Source organism: Siphateles boraxobius, unplaced genomic scaffold, assembly GCF_051911475.1.
Source record: "Siphateles boraxobius isolate OS27281-9 unplaced genomic scaffold, OSU_SipBor_1 12, whole genome shotgun sequence".
Taxonomy (NCBI): domain Eukaryota; kingdom Metazoa; phylum Chordata; class Actinopteri; order Cypriniformes; family Leuciscidae; genus Siphateles; species Siphateles boraxobius.
The window spans coordinates 5,944,162-5,962,099 of record NW_027508722.1 but is presented as its reverse complement, the minus strand read 5'-3'; the positions used below and the strand labels follow the sequence as shown (position 1 = coordinate 5,962,099).

At 42.7% G+C, this 17,938-nt stretch overlaps 1 protein-coding gene and 1 long non-coding RNA gene across 3 annotated transcripts in view; one reads left to right on the top strand and one right to left on the bottom strand.

Moving 5' to 3' along the window:
* LOC143715379 (uncharacterized) overlaps positions 1-17,938 on the bottom strand; it is a 582,927-nt gene that overhangs the window by 321,742 nt on the left and 243,247 nt on the right. The window lies entirely within an intron of this gene.
* The window catches only part of adamts16 (ADAM metallopeptidase with thrombospondin type 1 motif, 16), a 118,178-nt gene that overhangs the window by 57,949 nt on the left and 42,291 nt on the right, over positions 1-17,938 (top strand). Inside the window, exons 13-17 of one of the 2 annotated variants that reach the window (XM_077207055.1) lie at positions 2,698-2,870; positions 4,552-4,682; positions 11,880-12,003; positions 13,302-13,546; positions 14,878-15,016. In XM_077207055.1, the coding sequence (XP_077063170.1) occupies positions 2,698-2,870; positions 4,552-4,682; positions 11,880-12,003; positions 13,302-13,546; positions 14,878-15,016 (812 nt within the window). Of the gene's footprint in view, positions 1-2,697; positions 2,871-4,551; positions 4,683-11,879; positions 12,004-13,301; positions 13,550-14,877; positions 15,017-17,938 lie in introns of both variants that reach the window. The other variant, XM_077207046.1, reaches the window with a different exon arrangement.

The window sequence follows — 17,938 nt, the reverse complement described above, 5'->3', positions numbered from 1 at the left end:
ATCTGTGAAAAAAATCAAGTTCCTCTGGCTCCTCCCTGTGGTCCTACTGCCATTTGCAGAAATACACCGCTCCCGGTCAGAAACAACCAATCAGAGCCAGGAGGAATGTCTTAGCAGTGTCAATCACGCTCGTGTACGCACTGATCACCCCTCTCTTGCACAGCGCGAGCGCGTACCGTCATTCGTGACTCTCCTGTTCAAACTCGTTCATCCAAATGAACGAATCTTTTTTCGAGTCATTTCATTCATTCAACGAACGAAATGACTCGAAAAAAGATTTGTTCATTTTGAACGAGTCTTTTTCGGAGTCATTTTGTTCATTCAACGAACGAATGACTCGAAAAAAGATTTGTTCATTTGGATGAACGAGTTCGAACAGGATCACGAACGTGCATCACAGAACAGAGCTAGGCGAGCATTTGTGCTTATAAAACTTAAAGTTTTTTATTTATTTTTGAAATGACCGATCGTTTCACTAGATAAGACCCTTATTCATCGTCTGGTATCGTTTAAAACCCTTTGAAGCTGCGCTGAAACCGTCATTTGGTCCTCGAAACGTTTGTGTCCTATTGAAGTCCATTATATGGAGAAAAAGCCTGGAATGTTTTCATCAAAAAACTTATTTTCTTTTCGACTGAAGAAAGAAAGACATGGACAATTTGGATGACATGGGGGTGAGTAAATTATCAGCAAAAGTTTTTTTTAAAGTGAACTAATCCTTTAACGTTATCTTAGTAGCTATAACTTATAGAAAGAGTGCAACCTTATAAAGTTACATGTATTGCAAAATACATAATGATTTGAGGACCAAGTTTGTAGTCAAAGTATGGGCAGGCCATAGTCAATGTAAAGCATATTGTTGATGTTCCGTCCCTATTAGTGAATGTTCCATAACTGTTTATAATCCGCCGTCATCGGTGGTCCTGCTTACTAGCCTGTGCGTTCACGGCAGGCTCCGCTGTGGGGGAGGAGCTGTGGAGGGAGGGCTGTAGCGTAGCAGAGAGCAAGGGGGTTGGACCTGTAAGTTGTGCTTGTTCAAATTTTCAGGCTAAGTCAACATTTTCTCAAAACTCCCTACTGCAGCTTTAATTACAATGAAAACACAATTATCTAATAAATTCCTACATTCGCATTAAAAAAATGATGTGACTTTGCGCGACAGGACAGCATAACTGGCTAACCAGTGGACCGATCTTTTTGCACAGAATCTGAAATGCTTTTTTGGTTGTTCTGAAATGCTTGATCAAAGTCTTTTATCAAAGTGGTTCGGTATAATTACCTTTTTTTAGAGCTGTCTCACACGACTGCGTTCCCAAACATTGTTCATCTGCTCGCTCTAAGACGCAAGCAATGTATTACATACGAAAATTATTGTACACAGCGTCTCCTAGTTTTCTTTGTGATATTTAGCTCCAGTTTATCAGGAAGTGACAAGTGTTCCTTTCGACTCACTGGATGGTAACGCTGCTTTATTCGCAAATATTTTTATGCAATATTCCAATTTTAAAATAGGTTAAATTCACAACTTTGGATGAACACATAGCTAGTGAGTCTGATGTATCTTAATCAAATATCAACACTTCTGTTCAAAATTCTAAGGTCAGTAAGATTTTTTTTAAAGAAATTAATGTGTTTATTCAACAAGGATGCATAAATGTATCCAAAGTGACAGTAAAGGCATTTATGATATTACAAACCAAATGCTGTTCTTCTAATTTTCTATTCATCAAAGAATTATGGAAAAAAAATGACAGTGACTGGAAGAATGATGCTGAAAATTCAGCTTTGCCATCACAGGAATACATAACATTTTAAAATATATTCAAATGGAGAACAGCTATTTTAAATTGTAATAATATTTCACAATATTGCTGATTTTACTGTATTTTTGATCAAATAAATGCAGCCTTGTGAGTATAAAAACTTATTTCGAAAACATTTCAACATTTTACAGATTTGAGATTTCTGAACAGCAGTGTACATTTTTAAACTAGGATGATTTAAAAAAAAATTATTGATTAGATTTAGCAAATTTAATTTAAGTATCCAGTATTCATTTATTTATTTATATTTATATATTTATAAGTTTTGTAGCAAAATAAATAAGTGTTTTCAGACTTGGTTGAAACAAGGAGCGCTATAATAGTCTGTTCTCATGGCAATCGCAGAACTCTTCAGAAGTACCTGCTTTAATTTCTCTCATCTTTCACCTGAGCCTTAGATTTCATGAAACTCAAAAACAGAGTTTCAACAGAATCGGAGACAGTGGGATACATTGGATACATCTATTATGAAATAAGTTCTACATGATTTTTCATTTCCCTCAAGCAGGAACATAATAAGCACTGCTGCATGGAAAATTGCTAGCATTGTAAGTGGGTTTGATTCTTGCATTGATAATTGTTCATCTTGTTTGTGATATGTTGCTTCATGCACTGCTGCACTTTATATCCAAAAACTTTCCTCCGCAGAAATGTAATTTTAAGCATCAAAAAACTGATTCCTTGTCAATGTAGAATGACATCTTAATTGTATTGGCAATGCATCTCATTACTATAACAAACATTACAGCCACTTGGCAACCATGAGTGATGAAGTTGCTGTCAGCTCTAACAGCCCATCACGTAAATCAAGATATGTCTCATCTTAGTTCTGTCTCATGATCAGTTTTCTTCCCTGTCTTTTCTTCTCTCTCAGGCCAATGTATGGTGGCAGGTTTTGCGAGGGCTTGTCTCGCTCTTATAAACTGTGTAACACTGCTGACTGTCCTCAGAACGCCATAGACTTCAGAGCTGCTCAGTGTGCCGAGTTCAATAGCAAGCCCTTCCGCGGATGGTACTACAAGTGGAAACCCTACACACGTGTGGACGGTTTGTCTAAACATGTATTTTTATTTTTGATTGAGGGGACACTAGGAAAAAATAAATATACAAAAATGTATTTGAAATACATGTATTTTATGCCAATTATACCTCAAGTACATTTACATTAAAGTCTGCTAAATTGGAACAACCTATTTCGTACTGAATGCACTTTGTTTATACAGAAGTAGTGCTGAGGTCCAACTAAACATACGTATACTTGATTGTGTAAAAGTGGAACTATTGCAAGTATACTTTAGGTAGACTTTAAATTTCTTGCATTTAAAGACAGATATTATACAGAGATCAGACTGTCCTTACTAGTAGTGATATTATAACACATTTTAGGGTTAATATTAAGAAATGTGCATTGTGCAATAAACAAGTACTCTTAATAAAGTTTAATTATAATATTTATCAATACGTCTCAGGCGATATCTCAGTAAATATGTTAATGGTTTTGTAGTATGAAATAAATGCATATTAAATACATTTTGGTTCATTCACTAGGGGATGTATAAAAGAAATTAGCCAGTGCATTTGACACAATTCTGGATGAAAACATTATTTATGAAGACTGAAGTAAAGTATGTTCAGATATTCACATGATATTCTTTCACATTTTGTTTCTGTTACTCCTCCAACATGTAACTAAATGTGTCTTCCTTCCACCACATAATAAATTCTACACATTTACGCACCAAAAAGAACATTAATGTCTGTGGAGTGAAAGACGTTTTCACCCCCCAAAAGTCATGACTTTCTACATGGTCCTTTATAAATTATTACAGTTTTACAGTTATTACAGGATTGGGTTATTATGACAGCATTCGTAGTGCTTCCTAGGAAGATTCAGAGCTTTTTTAGTCTTTCTATAATCATTGCCATATGTTTTCTAGCTTAATCTCAAAGTTCCTTGGGCTTCATTAGTTGAAGCCCAGTGATATGTGGTGTGCTTTGAGACAACTGAACATAGTTGGAATTGAAACCAACACAGTTGTATCTGGTTAATGTACTTTGTGTGATTTCAGAGTTAGATTTCCAGTGTGATTGAATTGCTAGGCCAAGCAGATTGAAATATTATAAATTAAGATAGATATTCTATGTAAATATGCTATAGGTTCACAATCTCTCAGAGCAGGAACTAATTCAATGAGGGGGTGCGGGGTGAATACTTTGAATTCACTGCCCACAGATTATAGTGTCATTAGTGGCTTTCATTGTTTGGATCACTGCGTGGCTCATGACTTCAGTCACAGTAAATGTTGGTGAGAGCAGAATTTTCTGAAAAGGAAACTGATGGTGTAAATGCACATGAGATTTGCTGAGATCTCAGAGCTCGGACATTTTTGTTCAATGACCTATGTCTGATATTGATATTCCTGTATGTGTGCGTGCGGGTGTGGACTGGTAAACCCTACATTATGGGGACAAAATGTCCCCTGAAAGATGACAGTATCCGAAATCTTTGTCCTTGTGGGGACATTTTTTGGCTCATAAATCTTACTAAGTGATATTTTTTTGAAAATGTAAAAATGCAGAAGCTTTCTGTGATGGGTAGGTTTAGGTGTAGGGTTAGTGTAAGGGGATGTAATATACAGTTTGTACAGTATAAACAACATTATTCATATGGAAAGTCTACATTAAGATATGAAAACAAGCATGTGTGTGTGTATGTGTGTTGTTCCAGATCAAGACGTGTGTAAGCTGTACTGCTTCGCTGATGGTTACGACTTCTTCTTCGCCCTCTCTAGTAAAGTCAGGGATGGGACGCTTTGCACACAGGACAGCACCGATGTCTGCATTGATGGCATTTGTGAGGTAATGTACAATATTCACAATCTTTTATTTTTGACACTGTATAACCTGAGGTCTTTAGTAATTGTCTCGGTTGATATTATTACTATGGAGAGGATCTTAGGACCCCCTCGAAAACAAGATGGTTCATCTCAAGGGGTTTATCCTATTCAATAAAATGTTATATATATATATATATATATATATATATATATATATATATATATATATATATATATATATATATATATATATATACGTCCTTCTCAAAAAATTAGCATATTTTGATAATGTTAATTATTTTCCATAATGTAATGATAAAAATGAGACTTTCATATATTTTAGATTCATTGCACACCAACTGAAATAGTTCAGGTCTTTTATTGTTTTAATACTGATGATTTTGGCATACACCTCATGAAAACCCAAAATTCCTATCTCAAAAAATTTGCATATTTCATCCGACCAATAAAATAAGTGTTTTTAATACAAAAAAGTCAACCTTCAAATAATTATGTTAAGTTATGCACTCAATACTTGGTCGGGAATCCTTTTGCAGAAATGATGCTTCAATGCGGCGTGGCATGGAGGCAATCAGCCTGTGGCACTGCTGAGGTGTTATGGAGGCCCAGGATGCTTCGATAGCGGCCTTAAGCTCATCCAGAGTGTTGGGTCTTGCGTCTCTCAACTTTCTCTTCACAATATCCCACAGATTCTCTATGGGGTTCAGGTCAGGAGAGTTGGCAGGCCAATTGAGCACAGTAATACCACGGCCAGTAACCATTTACCAGTGGTTTTGGAACTGTGAGCAGGTGCCAGGTCATGCTGAAAAATGAAATCTTCATCTCAATAAAGCTTTTCAGCAGATGGAAGCATGAAGTGCTCCAAAATCTCCTGATAGCTAGCTGCATTGACCCTGCCCTTGGTAAAACACAGGGGACCAACACCAGCAGCTGACATGGCACCCCAGACCATCACTGACTGTGGGTACTTGACACTGGACTTCAGGCATTTCCTTCTCCCCAGTCTTCCTCCAGACTCTGGCACCTTGATTTCCGAATGACATGCAAAATTTTCTTTCATCCGAAAAAAGTACTTTGGACCACTGAGCAACAGTCAAGTGCTGCTCGGTCCTTCTCCACAATCTTCCTCAGGGTCCGGTCACCTCTTCTCGTTGTGCAGCGTTTTTTGCCACACTTTTTCCTTCCCACAGACTTCCCACTGAGGTGCCTTGATACAGCACTCTGGGAACAGCGTATTTGTTCAGAAATTTCTTTCTGTGTCTTACCCTCTTGCTTGAGGGTGTCAATGATGGCCTTCTGGACAGCAGTCAGGTCGGCAGTCTTACCCATGATTGCGGTTTTGAGTAATGAAACAGGCTGGGAGTTTTTAAAAGCCTCAGGAAACTTTTGCAGGTGTTTAGAGTTAATTAGTTGATTCAGATGATTAGGTTAATAGCTCGTTTAGAGACCCTTTTCATGATTTGCTAATTTTTGTTGAGATAGGAATTTTGGGTTTTCATGAGCTGTAGGCCAAAATCATCAGTATTAAAACAATAAAAGGCCTGAAATGTTTCAGTTGGTGTGCAATGAATCTAAAATATATGAAAGTTTAATTTTTATCATTACATTATGGAAAATAATTAACTTTATCACAATATGCTAATTTTTTGAGAAGGACCTGTATATATCTAGTTACTTGTGAGTAACTGTGTAAAGTACTGTAAGTAGAGTAACTCTCAGCTGTGTTGAATGCAAAACATTCTTCACTCAGGCTTGTTCTATTCTCTAGCTAATGGTTTGTTCTGAGTTGTAACACATGGCTAAAAGCATCAGAGTTTTTTAAGAGGGATCATCTGTAGTGAATTTTCACAGTGCTTGGTTGTATGTTTTCTTGTGGTGTGGAAATGCCTGTTGAGGCAGATCGACCAAATGCATTTCATCCCAGTTTAGTTCAGAGAACTGAAAAAAAAGGTCTTTCTGGAGAGTCTCTTCTCATGAACACACATCAGTTTCATATTTCGTGTTTGGATGTTTGCAGCGAGAGGGCCAGCTACAATTTGGGTCCATTAAATTAGACTTCAGTGTCGGCACTTCACCGACAACATTTCAGATCCGCTGTGTACAAAAACAGAAATTGTATAGTTTGAAATAGTGACACATTGCAGTGGACCAGAACAATTGTAGTTCAGTGGATTTAGTTTAAATAAGCAATAATGATGAAGTCATTTGTCATTTCATGTTTTAGATTATTCATGAGTCGATGACATAAGTAGTTTGCATTGAAAACATTACAGAAGAATATTTTTACACACTGCAAATGAACATACAAAATAACTTTTTATCTGAGAGCATTTGATCTCGTGTATTTCATCCTAATCACCCCTTTGTGTCTCTTTATATTATCTTTGCAGTTTGAAGCATCTTGTACTTCTTTATTAATACAACACGTTTACATTTGAGCATGTGTCTGATACACCTGTATTTACCTGATGGTCGCAGCCACAGGTGCAGGTTTATTCTCACCTACTGTCTAATTATTATAAGTTCAATTTGATTTGGACATGAGTCATGACAGAAAGGGCTGATATCTGAGTTGGTGAGTTGTTTTTTTTTAATAATTAATCCATTCTTTTCCACCAGTTTGACCCATTCAGGGGTGTGTTTCCCAATCAACGAACTTGCTGATTAAAGGAATAGTTCGCCCAAAAATGAAAATAAGCCCATGATTTACTCACCCTGAAGCCATCCTAGGTGTATATGACATTCTTCTTTCAGACTAATACAATCAGAGTTATATTAAAAATGTCCTGGCTCGTCCATGCTTTATAATGGGAGTGAGTGGGTGAGAGCTACGAGCTCAGGCGATTCGCTGGCCGGGTCCCTACGTCACAGCAGCCCGCCCCTAGCCTGTATTCAGCCCATATCTGTACACGCAGCGGCATGGGAAAACATTCCAGATATATGCCGAAATGGGTATTGGATATAGTAAAGCACGGATACTCGCTCCAGTTCGCTCGCAGACCACCACGTTTTATGACTGTGGTCGAGACGAAAGTGAGAAAGGAGTGTTCACATGTTCTACGCACCGAGGTGCGCAAACTAATAGAAAAGGGCGCTGTGGAAACTGTTGCCCTCTCTATGAGCGAGGAAGGTTTTTACAGCCGCTATTTTCTCGTCCCGAAAAAGGATGGCGGTCTCCGCCCCATCCTAGATCTCAGACACCTGAACAAAGCACTAATGATTCGCTCGTTCAGAATGTTAACAACCAAGCATATCCTCGCGCAAGTACGCCCAGGAGATTGGTTTCTCTCAGTGGATCTGAAAGATGCTTACTTTCACATTCCAATAGCGCCTCATCACAGGCCGTTTCTGAGATTCGCTTTCGAGGGACAGTCTTACCAGTACACAGTACTTCCGTTCGGCCTGTCCCTGGCTCCCCGTACATTCACGAAATGTATGGACGCAGCACTTTCCCCCTTGAGACGAAGGGGAGTGCGAATACTGAATTATCTCGACGATTGGCTGGTCCTAGCACAATCAGAGAGTCAGTTAATAACACACAAATCTTGGATTATCAGCCATTTAGAATGCCTGGGTCTAAGAATCAATTTTGCAAAAAGCATACTATCTCCCAGCCAGAGGATTTCTTTCCTGGGAATAGTTCTAGACTCGATGCAAATGACAGCGCGTCTCTCATCAGAGCGCGCGCTCACCATCCGGCGCCTTGCAACATCATTCAGGGCGGGCGCGCGCGCCCCCGTCAAGCGGTTTCAGAGGATGCTCGGTCTCATGGCCTCAGCATCGGCCGTACTCCAGCTAGGATTGTTGCATATGCGCCCTCTCCAACGCTGGCTCAAGAGCCGCGTCCCTACTCACGCGTGGCGTTCGGGCCACCTTTTAATCAGAGCGAACCACGGCTGTATAAAAGCCCTGACGCACTGGAAAGCCGCCGACTGGTACCAGTCAGGCGTGAGTCTGGGTGTGAACACAAGGAGAAAGATGATAACGACAGATGCCTCCAAAATAGGTTGGGGGGCCCTTTACGAGGGCAGGCCTGTCTCCGGCTTTTGGTCAAACCCGGAAAAGCGCCTGCACATAAACTGTCTGGAGATGAAAGCGGTCGCTTTGGCTCTCAGAGCCCTGCTTCCACATCTAAAAAACGAACACGTCCTGGTCCGAACGGACAACATGACGGTAGTGTCGTACATAAATCGCCAGGGTGGACTCAGGTCGAGCTCCATGCATTCAATGGCCAGGAGACTCATTTTATGGTCCCAGCACAACTTGCGCTCGCTGAGAGCAGCGCATGTGCCAGGCGCCCTGAACCAGGGGGCAGACATGCTATCCAGAGACAAGATTCTCCCAGGAGAATGGGCTCTCAACCCGCTGACGATTCAGTGGTTATGGAAAACCTTTGGCAAAGCGGAGATCGACCTCTTCGCCTCCAAGGAGAACGCACACTGCTCTCTTTTCTTCACGAAAAGCACGGACGCACTCGCCTAGAGCTGACCGAGCCGCCCCTTATATGCCTTTCCCCCGATCGTGATGCTGCCACAGGTCATCAGTCGGGTCAGAGAGGAGCAAAACGCAGTGCTTCTGATAGCCCCACTCTGGAAGAACCAAACATGGTTTCCAGATCTGAAGAAGAAACGAAGAAGAAACGGGAAGAAACGACCTAATTATTCGTTTCCTAAGAGGCGCTAGGAGGATGAACCCTTCACGCCCCCCTCAGTGCCGATTTGGGACCTAGCTACTGTCCTAGACGCTCTTAAGGGGCCCCCGTTCGAACCACTCCGAACCGTGCACCTTAAACAGCTCTCGCTCAAGACTGCGCTCTTGCTGGCACTCGCCTCGGTCAAGAGAGTGGGCGACCTGCACGCGCTTTCGACAAGCGCTGCCTGCCTAGAATTTGGACCTAACGACTGCAGGGTCGTCCTTAGACCGAAACACGGGTAAATTCCTAAAGTGCTCACCACTCCCTTCAGAGCACAGGTTATCTCCCTAACTGCGCTGTCGTCTCCAGCAGACGAACACGACGCTAATCTACTCTGCCCCGTTAGGGCTCTCAGAGTGTATTTGGAGCGTTCTGCCCTATTCAGACAGACAGAACAACTGTTTGTATGCTTTGGCGGCCGTACGAAAGGTTCCGCCGTTTCAAAGCAGAGAATCTCTCACTGGATAGTTGAGGCTATAGCACTGGCTTATGTAGCTAAGGGACTTCAATGCCCCTGGGGAGTCAAAGCACACTCCACCAGGAGTGTGGCTTTTTCCTGGGCATGGTCGAGCGGGATACCGATCGAGGATATTTGTGCGGCGGCAGGCTGGGCCTCACCGTCCACATTTATCAGGTTGTACAACCTACAGGTCCCGACATTGCATTCCAATGTACTATCAGCATGATGCTAGTTGAACTACGAGTTCGTATCTAGATTATGTATGTGCTTGTGTCACACTGAGCGCCTTCTAGCCGCTCTGTATTTTTTCCCACATATAAAGCTCGCCTCTGCCGGCTAGTTGGATGATAACTTTGCTTTTCAGCTCAAGCACCTGCCTCTGGCTATCATAAGGCGAAGTTCAGCATGCACAGCGTTTTGCATGCTGTTTCTATAGCGTAAGCTACTTACGCAATAGGAGAGACCTCTCGAAAGGTAACGACTCGGTTACTAACGTAACCTCGGTTCCCTGAGAGGAGGGAACGAGTATTGCATAAGCTGCCGTGCTTGTGCTTGGTTAGTTCGCTTCAGTCGTTTTAACCTAAAGAACTCTCATGACGGGGCGCCCAATAAATAGCTCTTGGCCACGCCCATCTTGACGGGCTCTGACGCGCGCGGGCGCGAAGCGCGCTCATTAGTCGCGCATTCAGAGTCGCCCCGTCATTGGTTCGAGCAAGTTGCCGCAGCACAGCCAATGACCGAGCTTCCTTCGTTCATTGCTGTCAGCTGTGCAGCTGCAATGCGTTTTACATAAAGACTTCAGTATTCTCGAGAAAAGGAGTTTTCCCATAGCGTAAGCTACTTACGCAATACTCGTTCCCTCCTCTCAGGGAACCGAGGTTACGTTAGTAACCGAGTCGTTATGCGTATTTGGCGTGCTGTCTGAAAGGAGGGCTCTGACCTGGGAAATCTGTCATGGAACAGATGTAAGTCTGTTGTATGTATACCTCCTATCTCGTTAATTGGGTTGATTAACTAAATGTGTTAACTCCTTCCGTTTTAATTATCTAAACTTGCTCCTCCCGAAATGTGTTAAAGGTGCATTGTGTAATATTTCTGAGGATTTATTGACAGAAATTCCAATATAAGATCCATAACTATGTTTTCAGTGGTGTATAAAGACCTTGCATAATGAACCGTTATGTTTGTATTACCTTAGAATGAGACATTTATATCTCCATAACCGCGGACGCCCCCTTTTATGGAGGTCAACATATTATGTCGTCATGTTTCTACCGTACCGACAGCGAACACATAGCGCTACAGAGCGCGTTTCCTCACTACCTTGAAAAAGAAGTTTCCAGTGGTGTATAAAGACTTTACTTAATGAACCGTTATATTTGTATAACCTTAGAATGAGGAGTTTCTGTCTACACACACCGCGGATCCCCTTACATTAAAATGCGCCGACATGTTTCTACGGTGGCCCTAAACGGACAAACGCGTTTCGTTACTATGTTGCTCTTCATGCAAGGAAGCAAGCTTAGTTCAGCGGATAAAACACTGACACAATGATGAACAAGTAACAGTAATATTCGCAATAACATTTAGTTTTACTGAATAATTAAGTAAACATAATTTCTTAATTTATCCTTGTAAAGAAACCTCATTGCTGAACTGGCTACTCTCTGCTGTCTCAGACAATGACATATTTTCCTGTCGGCCACCGTAACTTTTGTTGGTTGCAATCCGTGAACTCACCACTAGATGCCGCTAAAAATCACACACTGCACCTTTAATAAAACATCATATTGTTGAACTATCTTGGCAACAACAGAACTTTGCACTATAACTGGCTAACAATGCTTTTGGGGAATCCACCCCAGTTTGATTTTTGGATTATTTGTGGACATTATCATACTGTCTAAACAGCCAGTCACATTGTCATGGAGGCACTTCCTCCTCTCCTCTCCCGTGACTTTTCATGGTTACACTAAAATGTTGTAACTTAAGTAACGTATTTCATCTTCTGTGCTTGCTGAGAGGTCATGATTTGTGTTTTCTAGAGAGTGGGCTGTGACAGGGTGCTGGGATCCAATGCCGTGCCTGATTTTTGTGGCATCTGCAAGGGCAACAACACAACCTGCAAGATCTACAAAGGACAATACACCAAACAACATTATATGAGCCGTACGTGTCTTTATACTCTGAACTCATGTAGCTACAATCTATCTCTGTATGAACAGCATTCTAACTAGGGCTGGGAAAAATAACGTCAATTTATGTGATTAATAATAGCCGTGTAACACAATTAAAAAGGTCTTATGTTTTTTTGTTTTTTTTTTACAATTTCAACTTTCTTTATTGTGTAATGTTGCTGTTTGAGCATGAATAGGTCTGCAAAGTTACAGTGCACAAAGTCACTCCAGCGGGAGTTATTCTCTATATCAGTGTCACTGTTTCTGAACTCTCTGCAATGCCTCCATTGTACTCTTGAGTTTTCTTCTGGGAATGAACACATCACAATATTCATCATTTAAATAATTCCTCCCCAAAGCATACAAAAAGGGGACGGGGCCAGGTTGAGTTAAATTACTAGTGTGTGAAACTCTCTGTTATGGTAAGGGGCGTGACATTTCCCAAACACCCTCGGTTGACCAATCACAACACACTGGTCCACTCGATCAATTGCGTTTTTGGAAGGAAGGGCTTCACAGAGACAGGAACTAAACTGAGCGTTACTGAAAGACTGGGAAGAGAGGTGCTGCAATAATGTAAATTATTTGAAAAATAAGAGGATTTTGAACATTCAAGCATGAAAACCTATTCTAGCAGACCGCAAAAACAAAATCAAGACTTTATGAAAAGGGCATAATATGTCCCCATTAAAATAATTAACACAATTAGTTTTTCTTTTTCCCTTGCTGATGTAGCTATGCTAATGTATTTTAAATGTCTGATAATTTACAGTTTAGGCCTGGTTTTCAGTTATACTGCAACGTTCAATGGCTACAATTACTTACTTTATCCCTATAAACCGAATACAATAAAATGAAAAAATATATTTTTCCAAAAACATATTTAAAATATAAAATATTTATTTATATTTAAACATTTACATTTAAATATTTTCTTGTTACTTTCACAATAATTTAGATATCCATTGTGATATAATAGCATGTATGTCATTCAAAATATAATAATAAGTAAAACATTTCATTTATTTCATTTCATTTATTTATGTATTCTCTTTTCATGGTAATGCAACACGAAATGCCCGAACAGCAATTTAACAAATCCAACAAACACAACAAAAGTACATTCCATGACAAGAAGAACAGGAGTAGGATGAAGAAAAAAATCTTATAAACTCCTAACCCATTCTTATAATTAAAAAAAATTACAAATTAGATAAAACATTAATTACAAATAAAAATACTGTTATAATCGTATATAATTGTATGATTTCTGTGATGTCTTTTGTGTAGAGTACAGCCGTGTGGTGACCATACCGGCTGGAGCGCGCAGTATCCGTGTGACGGAGCTCAACTCCTCCAGCTCTTATCTGGCCCTGAGGAACCTGCAGAGGAAGTATTACCTGAATGGACGCTGGACAGTTGACTGGCCTGGACAACACTCCATTGCTGGGGCTGTGTTTGACTACAAGAGACCCTACAATCGTCCAGAGAGCCTCACCTCCTCCGGACCCACTAATGAGACGCTAGTGGTTGAGGTAGTAGTACTTTTTCATCTTCCATTATTTTAAAATTTGCCAGTTACATTCTTTACAATGACAAAACATTTTTTTTTATGTATTCAGTTTTATTTTGCTCTGTAATAAGTCTGCTTCATTGGCACTCACTATGTGAGAGGTCTGGTGTGTCATACTACTGCTTGCCAAAGTCTGTGTAATAGTGTTAAGTGTGTATCTCAACTACACTGAAATATCTAACATAGATTTATGTTTAGTCTTGATGTAAACAAGAGTGCTGAATCTGGCTTGACACAAATAAGTGCTATAGCAAATGACATTCTTAAAAAGAAAACATGAAGTAGTTTGGCTGCCAAATCAAAGTCAAAATATCAGAGAGTATGTTAATAATTTCACTGGAAAACACCACAATTCAAACTTAAAGGGGTACTTCACCAAAATGGGCTTTCAATAACACTTGGCTGCCTATACAGTATAAAGGTGTTTTTTTTGTTTGTTTTGTTTTTCGGTGCTACCTGACTAGAGAAAACAGAGAAAAAAGGCTGTTGTCTTCTTTTAGCCAAATAGGTAGGAAAACTTCAACACCCATAATGATTTTATAAATCTTTTAGTGTGGGCCAGCCTTAACAGAGTCAAATACCGCCTTGCTTTTGTATAAAATACTTCTTAGCAAACTAATGGTGTCAACTTGTATTGCTCCTGGGTGCAAGAATTCAAGAGTTAATGTTTAGCGGGAGTTACTTTCGGTTTCCTTGAAGGATCCAGTGCGTTAACCTACCCTTGGTACAACTATTCTGTTAATAAACCTCTGTTGATCTGACTGTCCATGGATATGGATACAAATATGCGGAAGTGCAATCTGTAGTTTTCACAAAAGACCTGGAGCTGTCAAAAGATTTGCTAACAAATAAAGAGGAATTTCTCAGTCCAGGTAACACAGAGAACGAGTAAACGTTGTTCATATACATATAGTACCGTCATTGTAACAATACAAAGCGGGTTAAAAATCGGCAAAGTTACGCTTTAAACATTTTTTTTTTCCCTCAAAACCATAAAATCAACATAAACTACCAACATAAAATAGTACATTTCTAAGCTTATGTATTTTTTTTTTACTTCAAAATGTAAAATATATTTCCTTTTTTTTGACTCCTAAATCATGCAGATGTCCTTACCTTGTTACTATACAAAATGGAATTATGGTTAAAAACGACGTGCATTTCACACATTTGACCGATTTATCGTAAAACAAATGAGTCAGTATATTCATTGTCCTCAAGAAATTAAAAAATAATGTTTGCGTGATTTTTCTACGGTGTTCATTTAGGTCTTGTATGTTTCTCCTTGCACAGGTTCTCTTGCAGGGCTGGAACCCAGGCATTCAGTGGGAGTACACACTGACCAAAGACCATACAGAGAGACGGAGCCAGCCGAAACACAACTACACATGGGCCATCATTCGCACGCAGTGCTCTGCCACCTGTGCAGGAGGTACTGCATCAGTCTGAACAGAACATGATCATAGTAGATACTAATGGCCAGATGTTTAGGCCAGACCTTATACAACAGTCACATGTTAAAATGTGAAACACTTAAACCACACCAATCTTTTAGAGCTTCTGTGAATATGTAATTCTGGTCCAGCTCAAACTCATGATGATGCCTTGGTTATTGCAAAAACATCATTCATATGTGCTGATTAAATTTACACGTTCATTATAAAATGAATATGCACAGAAAACCCTGTTCAAAAACCCTTATGAGCAAAATTCAAACGAGGACCGTGACGTTGCTCGGTATGGCGCAGCTGGGGCCCCACCCTGGAGCCAGGCCCGGAGTTGGGGCTCGTATGCGAACGCCTGGTGGCCGGGGCCCCCCCCCACGGGGTCCGGCCGGGCTCGGCCCGAAGGAGCGACATGGGGCCGCCTTCCCGTGGGCTCACCACCTACAGAAAGAGACCGTAAGGGGCCGGTGCTGAGAGGATCGGGCAGCAGTCGAAGGCGGGGGCCTCGACAACCCGATCCGTGGACACGGAAGCTAGCTCTATGGACGTAGAACGTCACCTCGCTGGCGGGGAAGGAGCCTGAGATTGTGCGGGAGGTTGAGAGGTTCCGACTAGAGATAGTCGGGATCACCTCTACGCACGGCTTGGGCTCTGGAACCACACTCCTTGAGAGAGGATGGATTCTTCACCACTCTGGAGTTGTCCATGGTGAGAGGCGGCGGGCTGGTGTGGGTTTGCTTATAGCCCCCCAGCTCAGCCGCCATGTGTTGGAGTTTACCCCGGTGAACGAGAGGGTCGTTTCCCAGCGCCTACGGGTCGGGGATAGGTCTCTCACTGTCGTGTGTGTCTACGGGCCAAACGGCAGTGCAGAGTACCCGGCCTTCCTGGGGTCTCTGGGAGGGGTGCTGGAAAGTGTACTTCAACGCCCATGTGGGCAACGACAGTGACACCTGGAGGGGTGTGATTGGGAGGAACGGCCCCCCTGACCTGAACCCAAGTGGTGTTCAATTTTTGGACTTCAGTGCTAGTAACGAACACCATGTTCAAGCATAAGGGTGTCCATCAGTACACGTGGCACCAGGACACCCTAGGCCGTAGGTCGATGTTCGACTTTGTGGTCGTTTCATCTGACCTGCGGCCGTATGTCTTGGACACTCGGGTGAAGAGAGGGGCGGAGCTGTCAACTGATCACCACCTGGATCCAATGGCGGGAGAGGAAGCTGGACAGACTCGGCAGACCCAAGCGTACTGTAAGGGTCTGCTGGGAACGTTTGGCCGAGTCTCCTGTCAGGAAGATCTTCAACTCTACCTCCGGCGGAGCCTCGACCAGATGCCAAGGGAGGCTGGAGATATTTAGTTCGAGTGGACCATGTTCTCCACCTACATTGTCGAAGCGGCTGCTCGGAGCTGTGGCCGTAAGGTCTCTGGTGCCTGTCGAGACGGCAATCCCCGAACCCGGTGGTGGACACCGGAAGTAAAGGATGCCGTCAAGCTGAAGAAGGAGTCCTATCGGGCCTGGTTGGCTTGTGGGACTCCTGAGGCAGCTGACGGGTACCGGCAGGCCAAGCGGACTGCAGCGAGGTTGGTTGTGGAGGCAAAAACCTGGGTCTGGGAGGAGTTCGGTTAGGCCATGGAGAAGGACTATCGGATGGCCTCGAAGAGATTCTGGCAAACTGTCCGGCGCCTCAGGAGAGGGAAGCAGTGCCCTACCAACGCTATTTACAGTGGAGGTGGGCAGCTGTTGACCTCAACTGGGGATATCGTCGGACGTTGGAAGGAATACTTCGAGGATCTCCTCAATCCCGTCGTCACGTCTTCCATTGAGGAAGCAGAGGCTGAGGGCTCAGAGGTGGACTCGTCCATCACCCTAGCTGAAGTCACCGGGGTAGTCAGTAAACTCCTCGGTGGCAAGGCACCGGGGTTGGATGAGATCCGCCCCGAGTACCTCAAGTCTCTGGATGTTGTGGGGCTGTCTTGGCTGACAAGCCTATGCAGCATCGCGTTGCGGTCGGGGACAGTGCCTCTGGAATGGCAGACCGGGGTGGTGGTCCCTCTTTTTAAGAAGGGGAACCGGAGGGTGGGTTCCATCTACAGGGGGATCACACTTCTCAACCTCCCTGGGAAAGTCTATGCCAGGGTACTGGAGAGGAGAATACGGCCGATAGTGGAACCTCGGATTCAGGAGGAACAGTGCGGTTTTCATCCAGGCCGTGGAACACTGGACCAGCTCTATACCCTCTACAGGGTGCTGGAGGGTTCATGGGAGTTTGCCCAACCAATCCACATGTGCTTTGTGGATTTGGAGAAGGCATTCAACTGTGTCCCTCGCAGCAGCCTGTGAAGGGTGCTCCGGGAGTATGGGGTCCGGGGTCCTTTGCTAAAGGCTGTCGGGTCCCTGTATGACCGAAGCAGGAGCTTAGTTCGCATTGCCGGCATTAAGTCAGACTTCTTCCCGGTGCATGTTGGACTCCGACAGGGCTGCCCTTTGTCAAAGTTCTGTTCATAACTTTTATGGACAGAATTTCTAGGTGCAGCCAGGGGCTGGAGGGTGTCAGGTTTGGGGACCACGCGATTTCATCCCTGTTCTTTGCGGATGATGTTGTCGTTTTGGCCCCTTCAGACCAGGACCTTCAGCATGTACTGGGACGGTTTACAGCCGAGTGTGAAGCGGCTGGGATGAGAATCAGCACCTCCAACTCCGAGGCCATGGTCCTCACTCGGAAAAGGGTGGCTTGCTCGCTTCAGGTTGGTGGAGAGTTCCTGCCTCAGGTGGAGGAGTTTCAGTATCTTGGGGTTTTGTTCACGAGTGAGGGAAGGATGGAACGGGGGATTGACAGACGGATCGGTGCAGCTTCTGCAGTAATGCGGTCGATGTACCTGTCTGTCTTGGTAAAGAAGGAGCTGAGCCG